This window comes from Rhinopithecus roxellana, chromosome 19, assembly GCF_007565055.1.
Source record: "Rhinopithecus roxellana isolate Shanxi Qingling chromosome 19, ASM756505v1, whole genome shotgun sequence".
Taxonomy (NCBI): domain Eukaryota; kingdom Metazoa; phylum Chordata; class Mammalia; order Primates; family Cercopithecidae; genus Rhinopithecus; species Rhinopithecus roxellana.
In genome coordinates, this window is record NC_044567.1 from 40,154,010 (window position 1) to 40,169,183 (window position 15,174).

General features: G+C 55.6%; 1 protein-coding gene across 2 annotated transcripts in view; it reads left to right on the forward strand.

Annotated features, from left to right (window-relative positions):
- The window catches only part of SLC38A10 (solute carrier family 38 member 10), a 51,240-nt gene that overhangs the window by 23,624 nt on the left and 12,442 nt on the right, over positions 1-15,174 (forward strand). For both annotated transcript variants that reach the window (XM_010354276.2, XM_010354277.2), the window contains exons 9-11: positions 898-1,009; positions 2,875-2,981; positions 12,042-12,198. In XM_010354276.2, coding sequence (XP_010352578.1) covers positions 898-1,009; positions 2,875-2,981; positions 12,042-12,198 — 376 coding nt within the window. The remainder of the gene's footprint in view (positions 1-897; positions 1,010-2,874; positions 2,982-12,041; positions 12,199-15,174) is intronic.

Genomic DNA, 15,174 nt, shown 5'->3' on the forward strand with positions numbered 1-15,174 from the left:
GTGTGTGTGGGATAACACGGCCACATGTGAGTGTGTGTGTGTGTGTGGGATAACACGGCCACGTGTGTGAGTGTGCGTGTGCGTGTGTGTGTGGGGGGGGTTCTGCCTGCACCCTGGAGATAATACGGCCACGTGTGCGTGTGTGCGTGTGTGGGAGATAACATGGCCACGTGTGTGTGTGCGTGTGTGTGTGGGATAACACGGCCACATGTGAGTGTGTGTGTGTGTGTGTGTGTGGGATAACATGGCCACATGTGTGAGTGTGCGTGCGTGTGTGTGGGGGGTTCTGCCTGCACCCTGGAGATAATACGGCCACGTGTGCGTGAGTGTGTGCGTGTGTGTGGGGGTTGTGCCCACACCCTGAAGATGATAACACAGCCACGTGTGCGTGTGTGCCTGGGGGTTGTGCCTGCACCCTGAAAGCTGCGGGCCAGGAGAGGCCTAGAGACATTTGGCAGGAGCAGTGCTGTGCGGCCTGTGTTCTGCTCTCCATACTTCCTGGCACTTAAAAAACTCTCTCATGATATTGCTCTAAAAGCAAAAAGGAAAACGGAAGGACTCGATACTCACATTTCAAAAGGACATTGTAAAATTTATGGTCTGTGCCTGGGGTGAGAAGCCCTCGTGCCTTCCTGGCATGTTGCAGGTTTGGGTTGCAGGTTCCCGTTCAAGTTGCTAAGCCAGATCTGATTGTGCTGGTCAGGCTCACCTGCCAGGTGAGTGCGCGGCCGGCCCTACATGGAGATGTACCTGGTGCACTTGCCAGGTGAGCGCACGGCTGGCCTCACGTGGAGATGTGCCCGGTGTGCCTGGCAGAGCCCTTTCAGGCTTTGCTTTCTAGGAGAGTGGTGGAGGACATCAGTCCTTTCAAAACCTTTTTGTTTTTCTTCTATACAGCAAAAAGATGGCACCTTTGCAGCAGGGGGCTACATGCCCCCTCTCCGGTTTAAAGCACTTACCCTCTCTGTGGTGTTTGGAACCATGGTCGGTGGCATCCTTATCCCCAATGGTAAGGCGGGAGGCTGCTCTAGGCCGGGGGCATCCTTATCCTCGATGGTAAGGCGGGAGGGCTGCTCTAGTGCCGGGGAGTGGGACCCGGGGCTTCGGCATCAACCAAGACCTGCCCAGTTAGGAGCCGTCTTCTCTGGTCTCCTAAAAAAGTCTAGACACTTTGTCATTTTTTCTCTGGCCCACAGAGAAAGGCAGGGGATAAAATCCGGCAGCTTCAGCCAGGCGCAGTGGCTCACGCTTGTAATCCCAGCACTTTGGGAGGTTGAGGTGGGCAGATCACCTGAGGTTGGGAGTTCAAGACCAGCCTGACCATCATGGAGAAACCCCGTCTCTACTAAAAATACAAAATTAGCCGGGCGTGGTGGTGCATGCCTGTAATCCCAGCTAGTCGGGAGGCTGAGGCAAAATAATCACTTGAACCCGGGAGGAGGAGGTTGCTGTGAGCCGAGCCGAGATCACGCCATTGCACTCCAAGCCGGGCAACAGGAGAGAAACTCTGTCTCAAAAAAAAAGAAAAAAATCTGGCAGCTCGCCGGGCGCGGTGGCTCACACCTGTAATCCCAGCACTTTGGGAGGCCAAAGCGGGCGGATCGCGAGGTCAGGAGATCGAGACCATCCTGGCTTACACGGTGAAACCCTGTTTCTACTAAAAATACCAAAAAATTAGCTGAGCATGGTGACGGGCGCCTGTAGTCCCAGCTACTGGGGAGGCTGAGGCAGGAGAATGGCATGAACCCGGGAGGCGGAGTTTTCAGTGAGCCGAGATCGCACCACTGCACTCCAGCCTGGGCGACAGAGTGAGACTCCGTCTCAAAAAAAAAAAAAAAAAAAAAATCTAGCAGCTTGATGGAACAGCAGACACCCATTGACACCTGGGTGGAGAGAGACTGCGGTGCTGGGACACCGGCTCGATTTGTAGAACCAACTATTCTAGAACAGCGCATGCTGTCCTGTTGATTCTTTTGACTTCTGATTTTGTTGACGCGTTACCAAGGGAAGCGTTGAAGGCCCTGAATGTATTTATGTTACCCAAATGCACCCGCTCCCTAGCAGACAAGACAGAGCTCATGATCATCAGATCCACAGGGGAACTCACACTCACTCTCCCCAGGGAACAGCCCTAGAGGTGATCTGTCTGGGCTCCTGGCAGGGGCTGCAGCCTGGCACACACGCCAGGCCCTGGCTTCTCCACTTGCCCTTGGGTAAGTCCTGCCCGCCTAGGGCCACTCATGGAGCAGCAGGCAGGAGAGGCTGCGTGGGAGCCGTGCCGTGCGGAACCAGCATTTGGTTTCCGCAGGAAGTCCGTAGTGTCTGACTCTGTTTTTTATTTTTTTTGAGACGGAGTCTTGGTCTGTCGCCCGGGCTGGAGTGCAGTGGCGCGATCTCGGCTCACTGCAAGCTCCACCTCCTGGGTTCACGCCATTCTCCTGCCTCAGCCTCCCGGGTAGCTGGGACTACAGGCGCCCACCACCGCACCCGGCTAAGTTTTTGGTATTTTTAGTAGAGACGGGGTTTCACCGTGTTAGCCAGGATGGTCTTGATCTCCTGACCTCGTGATCTGCCCGCCTCTGCCTCCCAAAGTGCTGGGATTGCAGACATGAGCCACCGCGCCCGGCCGTGTCTTGACTCTTCAAAGATGAACCATCAGAGAATTCACCCCGGAGCCTAAATGCACTGTTGGAGGAATCAGCTGCGCTTGTCAGGCTTTCTGGGCAGAGAGGGCGTGTCTGCTCCCGGCTCTCACCTGGACGGCCTTTCCTTCAATGCTGGCTTGCTCACCTGTGTGCTGGGCAAAAAAGCTCAGGTCCCCTCCTGGCCGGAGCCCTTTCCCACTCATCCCTTCCTGTCCCTTCTCTTTCCTAGTGGAGACCATCCTGGGCCTCACGGGTGCGACCATGGGGAGCCTCATCTGCTTCATTTGCCCGGCACTGATCTCCAAGAAAATCCACAAGAACGCGCTTTCCTCCCAGGTGCGCACCGCGCGCGCGAGGGCTGGCCTGGGCCGCCGCTGATGGGTCTGGGCTGGGGCGAGGTGGAGTCGGAAGGGAAGCCCCTGGTTCAGCGTTTTCAGACGGGTTCTGTCAAGAAACTTAAAACCCACAAAAGGGCCTTGGTCCAGTCAGCCTGGGGAGCCCTGGGTTCACCAGGACACACGGTCTTTGCCCAGCAGGGCCACACCGACCTGCTCCAGCTGTGCATCGGGTTTTCCTGAGGCCGACTGTGCAGAGTCGTAAGCTCTTTCCCATGGTGTTTCTGCAGTGACTGCTTGTCTATGGATCTGCTGCCAACTCTGAGTCCCCTCCCCAGCCGCCCCCGCCGAGGCCACCACCCGCTGTTGTTCCTGGTACAACCCTCGTGTGGCGGTCTGTGCACGTCCACTCGCGCGGTGGTCTGTGCGCGCGCATGTGCATTTTTCTTTAATTGTAACACAGCTTTCTGCTGCTTTTCTCAAAATCCTGTGCAGGTCACGTTGCCCCACAGCCGTGGGCACAGAACTGCCTGGCTATTTTTAGCCATTTCATGGTGTTCCGTGGTAGAAAAATTCCATAATCCCAGTCTCCAAAGGACTTACCTCTCCAGTCTTCTGCTATTGCAGACAAAATCGTGCTGAATATGTGTTCATGAGCATGTCGACGTATTTGAGCATGCGTCTGTAGGAAGCCTTCTAGAAGTGGAATCCTGTGTCAGGGGTGTGAGCATTTGTAAACGTGCTGGCTCTACCCAAATTGCCTGCAGCGTCACTCCCAGCCAGACCCAAGGCTTCTGTCCCCGCACCCAGGACCTTCCAGGCTTCATCATTCTTGGCCTCTCTGGCGGGAACTTGAGCGTCTTCGTGGGTTTAGAAGCCACTTGTATTTCTTTTTCTGTGAACTGCCTGGGTTCTTTGCTCACTTTTTAGGGAGTTGTTGAGCTTTTTCTTACTGGTATATATTGATAATTTTTTTTCTCTTTTGAGACAGAGTTTCACTCTTGTTGCCCAGGCTGGAGTACAGTGGTGCAATCTCAGCTCACTGCAGCCTTCGCCTCCGGGGTTCAAGTGATTCTCCTGCCTCAGTCTCCCGAGTAGCTGAGATTACAGGCACACGTCACCACACCCGGCTAATTTTGTATTTTTAGTGAGACGGGGTTTCTCCATGTTGGTCACACTGGTCTTGAACTCTTGACCCCAGGTGATCCACCTGCCTCGACCTCCCAAAGTGCCGGGATTACAGGTGTGAGCCACCGCACCCGGCCACAACCTGGTAAGTTTTTACAAAGTGAACCACGTGGAACCACCATCCGGAGCAGACATAGGACATCCCGTAGGACATGCCTCACTGTCATCCACCCCCACCGCAAAGATCACTGCCCATCTGTCCGCCAGCATTCTAGAATGATCTTGCGTGTCTTCAAGTTGTGGTAAATAGATTATTACAGTGTACGTTAGAATACATGTCCACGTGTGTCAGCTGCTTCTTCAGCATCTCGGCTCACTGCGATCTCTGCCTCCTGGGCTCAAGCAATTCTGCTTCAGCCTCCTGAGTAGCTGGGATTCCAGGTGTGCGCCACTACGCCCATCTAATTTTTGTATTTATTTATTTATTTATTTATTTATTTTTTTTTTTTTTAGACGGAGTTTCGCTCTGTCGCCCAGGCTGGAATGCAGTGGCCAGATCTCAGCTCACTGCAAGCTCCGCCTCCCGGGTTTACGCCATTCTCCTGCCTCAGCCTCCCGAGTAGCTGGGACTACAGGCGCCCGCCACCTCGCCCGGCTAGTTTTTGTATTTTTAGTAGAGACGGGGTTTCACCGTGTTAGCCAGGATGGTCTCGATCTCCTGACCTCGTGATCCGCCCGTCTCGGCCTCCCAAAGTGCTGGGATTACAGGCTTGAGCCACCGCGCCCGGCCAATTTTTGTATTTTTAGTAGAGATGGGGTTTTACCATGTTGGCCAGGCTGGTCTCAAACTCCTGACCTCAAATGATCCACCTGCCTCAGCCTCCCAAAGTGCTGGGATTACAGACATGAGCCACTGCACCTGGCCCCTTACTGATTTTTTAATCATCTTGTTTATGAGTTGTGAGAAAGGTATGATAATTCCTACTGTAATTGTAGATTTATTTGTCCTTTTAGTTCTATCACTTTTTGCTTTTTAGTTTGAAGCCATGTTATTAGGAGCAGACAGATTGAAGTTGGTTACATCTCCGTTTTGAACTGACTCTTATCTTGTTGAATCCTCCTTTTTATCGTTGGAAATACTTTCTCCTTCAAGTTGGCTTTGTAGCTAACTTAGCTCTGCTTTGGGTTTGTGTTTGCCCAGGATGGCTTGTTTCATCCCTTTTCTTTTGATTTCTCTAGTCCATTATATTCACAGTGTGTCTCTTATAACAGCATGTAGGTGACTTTTGTCTTGTTATTATTCAGTCTGTGAATGGGAGTATTTAAGACTGTTTACGGTTAATATAATAACTGATTTTGGGGGGAAAACTTTCAACTTATGTCCTATTATTTGTCTCATATGTCCTTTTTCTGTTTTTTACTTTTTCTTTCTTTGGATCAATCAAACATTTAAATATTTACTTTTCTTTTAGCTTGTTGGTACATTTCTATCTTTCTAACGATTATACTAGGCAGTTTATAACAACCCTTATTTAAAACTCCACAAGTGCCGGGCGCGGTGGCTCACGCCTGTAATCCCAGCACTTTGGGAGGCTGAGACGGGCGATCATGAGGTCAAGAGATCAAGACCATCCTGGCTAACACTGTGAAACCCCGTCTCTACTAAAAATACAAAAAAAAATTAGCCGGACGTGGTGACGGATGCCTGTAGTCCCAGCTACTGGGGAGGCTGAGGCAGGAGAATGGCGTGAACCCGGGAGGCGGAGATTGCGGTGAGCCGAGATCACGCCACTGCACTCCAGCCTGGGTGACAGAGCGAGACTCTGTCTCAAAAATAAATAAATAAAACTCTACAAGACATCGTTGTTGTTGTTTCAAATAGTAGTTATGGAGCCAGGCATGGTGGCTCATGCCTGTAATCCCAGTACTTTGGGAGGCTGAGGTAGGAGAATCACCTGAACCCGGGAGGTGGAGGTTGCAGTGAGCCGAGATCGCACCACTGCACTCCAGCCTGGGCAACAGAGCGAGAGACTCCACCTCAAAAAAAAGAAAAAGAAAAAGAAAAAACTATTTATATTGATTCTTTATGGCTTCTTGTTTTTTTTTGTCATGGGGTCTTGTTTTCTAGTGTGCCTGGTATTTTGCAGATGTTGTGTTTGAGAAATCGTAGAAGTTCTGGATGACACTGTCATCCATCCATCATACAGGGGATAGGCAGAAGGCCTGTATCCCATTGAGGCAAATGTGTTTCCAGTTGGCCTTGTTCCTAGGGTACAGCCCTTCTGGGGTCTCAGCTGGGCAGTGACACCCTCAGATGGTAGAATCTTCTGCTTGGCGTTCGTCTTGCTCCTTTCTGCATAGCTCGTAGCTGGCAAGTGCTTTGGGGGAGATTTGTGCACGCAGAATGTGGAGTGACATGCTTCTCTGAGGTTTCCTTCTCTCCCTCGAGTTCTGGCTGCTGGGGCACCCTCATTTGTACTTCTCGGTGCCCAGCCCTGTGAGTGTGCCCAGGCTCTAGGCTGTTGCGTTCTCTTGTCCTGTCTGCTTAGTCCCAGTCATCGGTGAGGCTCTAAGGACAACAGGCTCAACCTCTCTGTGACTGAGGGCTCTTCTCTGTCCTCTGGGATCCAGACCTCTCAAGTCTGAGCTGACAGAGTTGTTCACCAGTGTCTTTGGTTGGGTGTTTTTATTGTTTTTATCCAGCTTTTATCGTTGTTTTAAAGGGGAAGACCAGTTTGATACCAGCTGTTAAGCCATAGCTTGAGGAGGAAGTTTCTTGGCGAGTTTTAGGAACTTTAGATGGCATGAGAGGCTCAGCCTCTGCCCATCAGTTGTCACATGTCCTACTATGCCAGGTCCCATGTTTTAGTCCACTGGGCTTTCTTTCTTTTTTTTTTTTTTTTTGAGACGGAGTCTCACTCTGTCCCGCTGGCTAGAGTGCAGTGGCGCGATCTGGCTCACTGCAAGCTCCGCCTCCTGGGTTCATGCCATTTTCCTGCCTCAGCCTCCTGAATAGCTGGGACTACAGGTGCCCGCCACCGCGCCCGGCTAATTTTTTTTATTTTTTAGTAGAGACCGGGTTTCACCGTGGTCTCGATCTCCTGACCTTGTGATCCGCCCGCCTTGGCCTCCCAGAGTGCTGGGATTACAGGTGTGAGCCACCGCGCCCGGCCCCACTGGGCTTTTCTTAGAAAAAAAGTCTGTTCTGTGAGTTAGCAGGAGAAAGAAGGAAAGAAAGAAGGAAGGGAGGGAGGGAGGGAGGAAGAAAGGAAAGAAAGAGAAAGAAAGAGTCATAGTTAGAATTTCCGCACTCCAGTATTATTTTAAAATAATTCCTCCCTCATTTTTTCTAATACTTTAATGACTTTTTTTTTTTAATTTAAATCTTTGGTCCGCCTGTATTTTATTTTGGTGTAAGAAACAAAGTATGTATCCTGAGTTTGTTTCTAGGTGGTTCCCTAGTCGTCAGACATGATTTATTGAATAATCATCACTGATGGGAAATGGTGTCACTGTTGTAGATTAAATTCTTGTGTGTATTCAGGCCTCACTTGGGACCTGTGTTTTACTTTATTGGCTGGTCTGTCCTTCCGTACCGTGTTAGTTGTGTGTTAGTTGCATGTTCGTTGCACACCCTGGTGACACTTACCGAGCTGTGACTCGTGGCTCTTGGAACACTTTAAATTCTCATCCCGCCTCTTGGCTGTGAATAATACATTTTCTGCATAGTCTTCTTTGTTTTATTTTCTGTATGAATGTTGGAATCAGCCGATCTGACTCTAACAAAAAATTCGTCCTGCTTTTTATCTTTTGGTCTAACTGGGCTTCTTGAAACTATAGATTAACTTGGGAATTGCTGTCTTTACACTGCAGCGGACGTGCAGGTGTCCACGTGACTCCCCTGCCTAGCAGGAGGGCACCGCGTTTGGCTTCTCCAGACCTCACGAGGTCCTTCGTCCCCGTCTGTTTCCCAGGCCGCTGTTGGCTGCACGGCACGCTATCCTGGATCTCTTTTCCCCCTGGATTTTCTAAGTGGCTGTTTGTGTAAAGGGAAGCCAGCGATGTCATAGGTGACATTTTCACTCGTTCACCTTACTGTACTCCTGCTGGATCTCTTGGCTTTTCACCTGCAGCTAATGATGATGTCACCTCCCTCTTTGCAGTTGCTGCAGCACTTCCTCCTCTTTTGCCCGTGTGTGGCGTCACGCGCCTGTGGCCACGGCGCTGCTGGTGTAAGTGGCTGGCGCGTCACTGACTCACTAGTGTTGAACCGTTAACCCAGTGTTGGCTTTTGACTTGATGTGTAGACATGTAGACAAACGCAGAGAATCGAGTGAAAGAAGCATCTCTCTGTGCCTGCTTTGCCAGGGTTTTTAGAAGCTAGAAAGCGCATTGAGTCACATTCACCGCGGTTTGGCTGTGCGTGGAGGAGACGGAGAGGTTTCTTTTTCCCTCTGACTTGGGTCTGGTGTGTCCTGTTCCCAGCGCTCCTGTGGCTCTGCAGTAGGTCGTGGAGCCAGCAGACAATGTGTGCCATCCGCTCAGCATGCCCTGTTCCTTAGGTATGGAGATGCCAGCACCACAAGGCCATACCCGGGGCCTGTGGCGCAACGTCTCGGCCTGGCCACCGTCCCAGGGGCTCCGGCCGCGCCACGGAGGGGCACAAGCCTGGGTCTGCGCCTCGGCCCGTCTGAGTAGTCTGGGCGATGTGGTGCCTGTACCTGGCCCAGGGACCTCAGGAAGAGCCAAAACTGGTGCTATGCTGGGGTGTACAGGGAAGTGGGGACACCTGTATGGTGGGTGAATCAAGGCTGTGCTGGAGAAAGATGTGAAAAGAAGGAATGTTCCAGCTCGTCCTCAGATCAACTGGGGGCAGGAAGATAGGTCAGCCCTGAGACTATCGAAAAGGTATGTCCGTCACCACGTGTTTTGTTCTTTGTTTGTTTTTTGAGATGGAGTCTCGCTCCGTCCTCCAGGCTGGAGTGCAGTGGTGTGATCTCGGCTCACTGCAAGCTCCGCCTCCCGGGTTCAAGCGATTCACCTGCCTCAGCCTCCCCAGTAGCTGGGATTACAGATGTGCGCCACCACAACCGGCCAATTTTTGTATTTTTAGTAGAGACGGGTTTCACCGTGTTGGCCAGGCTGGTCTTGAACACTCCTGACCTCAGGTGATCCACTTGCCTCGGCCTCCCAAAGTGCTGGGATTACAGGGGTGAGCCACCACACCCCCCCGTTTGGTTCTTTATTTTGAAAGTCAGAAAAGTCGAGGGTCTCTCCAATCCTGAGTGAGGCTGGGGCTTTAGTCTCGCTGCCCGGGAACCATGAGCTGGTGGGGCAGCAGGCGGCTTAGAAGGTGCCTGAGGGCCATGCAGAGGGTGGATCCCTGGGGCACAGGAGGCCGCCTCACAGGGGCGTACCCAGAGGGCAGTAGTCCCCAAAAGGCCTAAAAGCCGGCCCCTGCTCCTGGAAGATGTAATGAAATGAACACTGACTCTCAGACACGAGCCACCAGCGCGGCGTCTGCCTGTAACCAGAGAGGATCCCCGAGGTCTGCTGAGGCTTGGGCCCTTGCTGGGTGGGTGCCTGGATGCTAACCGGGCTGCCTTGAGACCCAAATTGAGGCGCGTGGTGCAGAGCAACCAGAGCCCCGCCTCCAGCTGTGCTTTTTATGACGAAAGTGCGGAGTGTGGGCTCGTGCATGTCTACATGTGTGGAGCGAAAGTGAGTTTTCTCCCCTGCCCCTGTTGCTTCTCTCTGCATTTGAGTCAGTGATGCCTTGTGTGTCTGGAGGCCCTGATCACTTCTGCAGGGGAGGGTGCTGTGATCCGGGCAGCGCGTGGCCCCTGGTCAGGTCCCTGGATTTCCAAGCTCAGGTGAGACGTCTGGAGTGGGCTTGCATTCCTCCTATCGGCCGGCTCTGCGGCTCTGTTGATCTGATCGCTGCAGAAATGAAAGTCACGGGTTGCTCTGAAACCAGGTGTCTGGCACACTGGTCCTGTTGAACGACCGTGTCCTCAAAGGAAGTTCTTCGGCTCTGCAGGAAGCTGTGCTGGAAGGCATAGAACTGGAGGCTGGGCTGGGGCTCCATGGGCTTCCCCCTGCCACTGAGCCTGGGCAGCCGCTGCGGTCCCCATAGGCCCCCCAAGTTCCCCAGCCGTCCCATCTGTGCCCAGTTAGAAGCGAGGGTGTGCTGCCCTGCGGGGCAGGGTTCCTACACTGAGGGGCTTCCCAGGGCTTCCAGACAACACGGTCTCCTGTCCAGGGACTTCCTGGTGGGTCGGGTTAAATTTCCATCCAGACCCTTTACCCCAGGTGGCCCGAGCCTGGTCTCTGCCCTGTGCTGGCTGGCAGAGGCCTCGATGGGAGGGCAGGGCCCTGAAGACAGAGGTCCAGGGGCAGCTCTGGTGTAGGAGAGGTCAGAAGGGCTGTAACGGGCCCCCAAGGCCTGCCTCTGATGGCCTTTCCTTCTGGCATCAGGTCTCTAAGCCATGACCACCCATGTCACCCACTGACAGCTGCTGCCGGGCAGGCCTTTCCACACGCGCTCCCTACACAGATCACATAGCCTCGGGAGATTTCAGGTTTCTTCCTTGTTTTATTATCTTAAGACTGCTTTGGTCACCTTCCGGACACCACCACTGCCCCGGGACTCTTCCCTTCGCCGCCAGGAAGACGCCATGTGGCTGAGGGGCCTCTACAAATGCAGAACATTTGGGGCCAGGGTGAGGCAGTCCCTGTGGACCGTCGAGCCTGCAGGCCTTGCCCGGCCCTCCCGAACACATCAGACAGTGGCCCCGTGTGCACCTGGGGCAGGCCTTGCCCGGCCCTCCCGAACACATCAGACAGTGGCCCCGTGTGCACCTGGGGCAGGCCTTGCCCGGCCCTCCCGAACACATCAGACAGTGGCCCCATGTACACCTGGGGCAGGCCTTGCCCGGCCCTCCCGAGCATACATCAGACAGTGGCCCCGTGTGCACCTGGGGCAGGCCTTGCCCGGCCCTCCCGAGCATACATCAGACAGTGGCCCCATGTGCACCTGGGGCAGGCCTTGCCCGGCCCTCCCGAACACATCAGACAGTGGCCCCGTGTGCACCTGGGGCAGGCCTTGCCCGGCCCTCCCGAACACACATCAGACAGTGGCCCCGTGTACACCTGGGGCAGGCCTTGCCCGGCCCTCCCGAACACACATCAGACAGTGGCCCCATGTGCACCTGGGGCAGGCCTGCTGTCACCACATGCTCCGGCCAGCTGTCGTTACTGCCAGAGGGGCCTTGGGCTCCGTGGGCATCCTACAAGCCCTGAGGCACATGGCGGCTGGGCTGTCTTCGGCGGAGCCCACTGACCTCAGAGCCTCAGCACCCCCTGGCGTCCGGAGACACCAGCACTAGCCCAGTGCTTCCGGGTGGCGGAGAAGGAAGTGGAGGAAGCGGGCTCTCCGCCGGGTTGTCTTTTTCAGTCGCCGCCAGCTTCAGAGAGTGCGGGTCCTTCCCGCCGGGGAGCCCTCTTCTCTCATTGTGTTGGTCCAGGGAGGTCTCACCAGTTTTTCTGAACGGATTCTGTCCCTCCCGCTCCGTCCTGAATGGCTGGCATAGCTCTGACAGGGTTGGCCTATGACTCCAGCTGGCCGGGAGGGCATGTCAGCCACAGGCTGGATGCCAGTAGTCCTGCCATGCTCTGAGAGCAGCGCATCAGGGCTCAGCCCTCTCCCAGCGGTCAGGAGCTTCGCCGGCAGGCGGGCCCAAGTCTCTCTGGGAGTGGCCACCTGTCCTCAGGCAGGGCCGACTGCACGCCTGTCCCACCCTCGGGGGACTTTGTCGTGTCCCCTCTCCTCGTGCCTCACCCCGTCTCTGAGCCTCTCTGCCAGACCAGTTTTATGCCCTCGGCAGGAGCGGGGCCAGCTGTGACTCCTGCCCCGGGGTCTTTGTCTCCTCAGGTGGTGCTGTGGGTCGGCCTGGGCGTCCTGGTGGTGAGCACTGTCACCACACTGTCTGTGAGCGAGGAGGTCCCCGAGGACTTGGCAGAGGAAGCCCCCGGCGGTCGACTTGGAGAGGCCGAGGGTTTGGTGAAGGCAGAGGCAGCGCGACTCTCAGGTATGCCCACCCTGGCCCTCTGAGCCTTTTCAGGGCAGGTGCCCACTGGGCATCTCCTGGGTCTGGTCCAAGGATTGTGCTTGTCTGCTCAGTGGCCTCTGTCCTATGTGGGTGCAGCCAGCGGGATGGGGCCACCAGCCTTGCCCATGAAGATGCTCTGTGCACCATGGCTGGCCGTGGGGTGACTGCCTGTATGCGGGGAACGTGGGACAGGAGTGGCCGCCTGTATGCGGGGAACGTGGGACAGGAGTGGCCGCCGGCCTGGATGCCTGCCACTTGGTGGGCTAGGTGGGGTGTACGTTTCTGAGTGTTGCTCACGTGCTGTTCATTTGAGGATGTCGGTTTCTCCAGTTTTCTCCTGGACAGGGTCGGCGATCAGGCCTCAGTTTGGTTTGCTGCTTCAGGTTATTATTGTTCACCAGGACCGTGGGTGGAGTTAGGACCGTGAGCCCTCATGCAGCTAGCTGCAGGCCACTTTGGGACAGGCCCCGCGGTGCCCCGTAACCCCGACGCCTCCGTCTGTGGCGCAGTCCCGGCCGCGGTGCCCGTAACCCCGACGCCTCCGTCTGTGGCATAGTCCCGGCCGTGGTGCCCGTAACCCCGACGCCTCCGTCTGTGGCAGAGCCCGGGGTGGAGAGATATGTGTTTCCTGAGTGTGGCTTTCCAGGTGCAGCTGCAGCTCCGTGGCCTGGATGGCTACTGCCTCCCTGACCCTCCCCGGCCTAGAGAGGGAGTGCCACACAGGGCGGCCCTGCAGGCAGCAGACCTCCCCGGGCCCAGGCCTGCCCACGAGCTCTGAGTGGCGCCAGGCAGGCATGGGCAGGTAGGTGCTGTCCACGATGACCTTCATGCTGGGGTCTTCTGCCCCTGACAGCAGCCGCGTTTATTCATCCACAGTGCCTGTGTGTCCAGCACGTCCAACACACCCTGAGCGGAGGCCCCGCTCAGATTCTCTGGGCGTCGTCTGCACACCACCCTGGGAGCCCTGGTGAGCAGTACCGGCTGTGGCTGGGGGTCTCAGGTCGCTGTGCAGGTGCTTGCCAGTGACTTCTGCCTCGGGGAGGGGCCTCCACTTCTGTAATGGACAGGAGGAGAGGTCCGCTGAAGGGAGCCCCTGGCTTCTGCTGAGCACGTGGGGCCCGTCTCAGCCATGACCCTGGGGCTTGTTGTCATCTCTGTTCTGAGCTCCGCACTCCTGTGCCTGGAAAGCTCCTTCCCAGCGTTGTCACTTCATACACGCCCTCCGAGGGTCTCCCTGGATCCGCTGTGCTCAGATTTGCCAAGGATGACTGTTCCTGGATGGCGAAGGTGGGCAGGGGAGCCCTGCCTTCTGGGTTCCCTGCAGCTGGCGGGGCTGTGCTTGGGGACAGTTGGGGTCACCAGAGAAAAACGTGAGTGTTCCAAAGCAGCCAGTGGCTGCCAGCTGCCTTGCGTTGGATTTGGTAATTCGGACTGGAAAAAAGTCCACCTGGAGAGGCAGGTGGGTGTTTTGCACCCACCTCAGCTGGTGCCCCGGGCTCGGTGCTGCCTGAGCAGGGCCACTTGTTGCTGTCCAGGCCTCTGGGCTAGAGTGGGCACTGACACGGAAACTGTCGGTGGGTCCAGTGTGCTGGGACCCTGGCCTGGGCAGTGAGGGGTGTTGCCCTTGTCTAGCGGGCTGCTGGGGAATGGACTTCTCTTCTCAGTGCCAGCCAGCAGGAGGCTCCCCGTCCCCCCAGCACTGCATGGCCTCTGCTTGCGGCCGGTGCAAGCAGCTGTATCCTGTCATGAGGCTTGTGTGGGCCGTGGGCCTCCGGCTCACCTGGTGCCCTCCGAGGCCACATCTGGTTTCTGTTTCTTCCATGAGGCTGTAACAAAACACATGGCCCCTCTCAGAACCACATGCCGCTTGTTTTTAGCGTGTCTCCGATTTTTTAGCCCCGGCTCCCCCATGATAGATGGGCTGCCTGGCTGAGGCTGAGCTGGGGTCGAGGGTCCTGCACCGATGCGCGCTCCCTGTTGGATGGCTGAGCGGAGTTTTATTGGTCTCCTTGATGCTGCAGAGGCCAAAAATGGTACCTGTTGACCGGGTGAGAGTCCTGCATGGCCCTGGACTACGGCTGGGAATCCCATCCTCATGCAGATGTTGTGGTTAGACGCGCACAGCCTGGGCCCCATGCATGGCCTTGCAGGTCTTTGTGAGCATGGCTGAGTCCCTGCAAAAGCTCGTGAAGACGGTTACCTTGAAAGCCGGGAGTCGGGCTGTTCATACCTCCTCTCTCTAGCACCCTGGAGGCTAGGGGCGGGTTTGGGTTTTGTGACATCTGTTCCTTTCTTGGAGCTACAGGTCCCCCATCCCTCCCGGTTCCTGCACGCCCCTCATTTGCTGCACGGGGCAGCACAGCAGGGCCCGCACCCCTCAGGCACCCTCGTGCCCGCTTCCCTAGTGGGGCAGGCACAGCTGCACTTCCACTCAGTGAGAAAATGAGGCAGTGGCCTGGCTAAGAAGGGAGCCAGAATGCGGTGATAGGGGACGGAATGAGGGTCTGGCTGGGTGTCGACGGGTCGTGCGTGTTGGTGCAGGGGCAGAGATGGCCACAGTTCTGTGTGCTCAGGCCCAAGTGGGGACACACGGCCCCCACGCATGGAGCCAGGTCACGTGGCTCAACACAAGCCAGAGGCTGCGGGAGGCAGGACCCTTCGGAATCTGGCCAGGTCCTGTGCGGCTGGCACAGTTATCTCAGACAGTGGAATCAGCTCCCTGCCATTTCAGGACAGCAGCAGAAACACAGCACAAAATTATAACAGGAGGAGAGGTGTGGGGGACACAGTAAAGGAGCTATCAGAAGCCTTCTCTGGGCCAGTGTGGTGGCTTACACCTGGAATCTCAGCACTTTGGGAGGCCAAGGCAGGAGGATCACCTGAGGTCAGGAGTTTGAGATCAGCCTGGCCAGCATGGTGAAACCCCGTCTCTACTAAAAATACAAAAATGAGCCG